We start from the raw sequence: 2,657 nt of genomic DNA, 5'->3' as shown, positions 1-2,657 counted from the left end.
CGACCCCCCCGGGGCTGCGAGCCCCCCGCGACCCCCGCTCAGGTACGGAGAGACCCCTCAGCCCCTCACCCATTTAACCCTTCCGTGCCTGCAGTGCTCAGGAGCTGGCATTGTCCCCAAATGTCACCCCCTGTCCCCATTTAACCCTTTCCTTTCTCCCCACAGTGCCCAGGAGCTGGCATTGTCCCCAAATGTCACCCTCTGTCCCCATTTAACCCTCTCCTTTCCCCCCACAGTGCCCAGGAGCTGGCATTGTCCCCAAATGTCACCCCCTGTCCCCGTTTAACCCTTTCCTTTCTCTCTGCAGTGCTCAGGAGCTGTCTCAGGAGGTGTCCCAGGAGGTGGCATTGTCCCCAAATGTCCCCAAGGTGTCCCTCTGTCCCCCATTTAACCCTTCCCTTTCTCTTTCCAGTGCCCAGGAGCTGTCCCAGGAGCTGGCATTGTCCCCAAATGTCACCCCCTGTCCCCATTCAACCATTTCCTTTCTCTCTGCAGTGCTCAGGAGCTGTCCCAGGAGCTGGCATTGTCCCCAAATGTCACCCTCTGTCCCCATTTAACCCTTTCCTCCCTTTCTCTGTGTTTTTTGCAGTGCTCAGGAGCTCTCCCAGGAGGTGAAGGCGTTCCTGACCGGTCTGGACCCCGTCCAGGGTGTCCCCCTGTCCCCAATGTCACTATTTAACCATTTCCATGTGTTTTTTGCAGTGCCCAGGAGCTCTCCCAGGAGGTGAAAGCATTCCTCACGGGTCTGGATCCCATCCAAGGTGTCCCCCTGTCCCCATTTAACCCTTTTATCACCCATTTAACCCTTTCCTGTCTCTCCCCTGCAGTGCCCAGGAGCTCTCCCAGGAGGTGAAAGCGTTCCTCACGGGTCTGGATCCCATCCAGGGTGTCCCCCTGTCCCCCGGGGTGTCCCTTTGTCCCCATTTAACCCTTTTCTCTGTCCCCTTACAGTGCCCAGGAGCTCTCCCAGGAGGTGAAAGCGTTCCTCACGGGTCTGGACCCTGTCCAGGGTGTCCCCCTGTCCCCCGGGGTGTCCCTTTGTCCCCATTTAACCCTTTTCTCTGTCCCCTTACAGTGCCCAGGAGCTCTCCCAGGAGGTGAAAGCGTTCCTCACGGGTCTGGACCCTGTCCAGGGTGTCCCCCTGTCCCCCGGGGTGTCCCTTTGTCCCCAATGTCCCTATTTTAACTCTGTCCCTGTCTCTTCGCAGTGCCCAGGAGCTCTCCCAGGAGGTGAAAGCGTTCCTGACCGGTCTGGACCCCATCCAGGGTGTCCCCCTGTCCCCATTTAACCCTTTTCTCTGTCCCCTTACAGTGCCCAGGAGCTCTCCCAGGAGGTGAAAGCGTTCCTCACGGGTCTGGACCCTGTCCAGGGTGTCCCCCTGTCCCCCGGGGTGTCCCTTTGTCCCCAATGTCCCTATTTTAACTCTGTCCCTGTCTCTTCGCAGTGCCCAGGAGCTCTCCCAGGAGGTGAAAGCGTTCCTGACCGGTCTGGACCCCATCCAGGGTGTCCCCCTGTCCCCATTTAACCCTTTCTCACCCATTTAACTCTGTCCCTGTGTTTTTTGCAGTGCCCAGGAGCTCTCCCAGGAGGTGAAAGCGTTCCTGACGGGTCTGGACCCCGTCCAGGGTGTCCCCCTGTCCCCATTGTCACCCCCTATCCCCCATTTAACCCTTTCCTCCCCTCTCCTCTCCTCTCCACAGTGCCCAGGAGCTCTCCCAGGAGGTGAAAGCGTTCCTGACGGGTCTGGATCCTGTCCAGGGTGTCCCCCTGTCCCCATTTAACCGTGTTCTCTGTCTCTCCACAGTGCCCAGGAGCTCTCTCAGGAGGTGAAGGCGTTCCTCACGGGTCTGGACCCCATCCAGGGTGTCCCTTTGTCCCCAATGTGACCCCCTGTCCCCATTTAACCCTCTCCTTTCCCCCCACAGTGCCCAGGAGCTGTCCCAGGGGCTGGCATTGTCCCCAAATGTCACCCCCTGTCCCCATTTAACCCTTTCCTTTCTCTCTGCAGTGCCCAGGAGCTGGCATTGTCCCAAATGTCACCCCCTGTCCCCATTTAACCCTTTTATCACACATTTAACTGTTTCCCTGTCTCTTTTCAGCGCTCAGGAGCTCTCCCAGGAGGTGAAGGCGTTCCTGACGGGTCTGGACCCCGTCCAGGGTGTCCCCCTGTCCCCCGGGGTGTCCCTTTGTCCCCAATGTCACCTCGGCTGTCCCTTTCTCACCCATTTAACCCTTTTATCACCCATTTAACTCTGTCCCTGTGTTTTTTGCAGTGCCCAGGAGCTCTCTCAGGAGGTGAAGGCATTCCTGACCGGTCTGGACCCCGTCCAGGGTGTCCCCCTGTCCCCTGCTGCCCACGCCCGCTGCGCCCTGCGCCTGCTGCGCTCTCTGCCCCCCGCCCGGCACGCCGCCCTGCAGCACCTCCGCTCCCTGTTTGACGACCAGGTCTGCGCCCACCTCCTGCAGCGCGAGGCTGCCACCGCGTCCCCAATGTCCCCMATGTCCCCAAAAGCCACCGCGGGCGCCGAGGTGCTGCAGGAAGCGCGCCGAGCCCTGGCCGAGCTGGTGGCCACCAACCCCCGCGCGTGGGCTCCCGGAGTGGCCGCTTGGGCTAGCGAATTGATGGGCCAGCTGAGCAGCAAATACTCCGGGAGCC

At 60.4% G+C, this 2,657-nt stretch overlaps 1 protein-coding gene across 1 annotated transcript in view; it reads left to right on the top strand.

Annotated features, from left to right (window-relative positions):
• Nucleotides 1-4: 4 nt before the first annotated feature.
• The window catches only part of INTS5 (integrator complex subunit 5), a gene marked incomplete at both ends in the record, with an annotated part of 6,865 nt that continues 4,212 nt past the window's right edge, over nucleotides 5-2,657 (top strand). The window contains 2 exons of the mRNA XM_057388504.1: nucleotides 5-42; nucleotides 2,275-2,654. Of these exons, the coding sequence (XP_057244487.1) occupies nucleotides 5-42; nucleotides 2,275-2,654 (418 nt within the window). The remainder of the gene's footprint in view (nucleotides 43-2,274; nucleotides 2,655-2,657) is intronic.

This window comes from Malurus melanocephalus, unplaced genomic scaffold, assembly GCF_030028575.1.
Source record: "Malurus melanocephalus ecotype Western Australia unplaced genomic scaffold, MMel_1.1 scaffold_2040, whole genome shotgun sequence".
NCBI classification, from domain to species: Eukaryota; Metazoa; Chordata; class Aves; order Passeriformes; family Maluridae; genus Malurus; species Malurus melanocephalus.
This window is presented reverse-complemented; position numbering and strand designations above follow the sequence as displayed.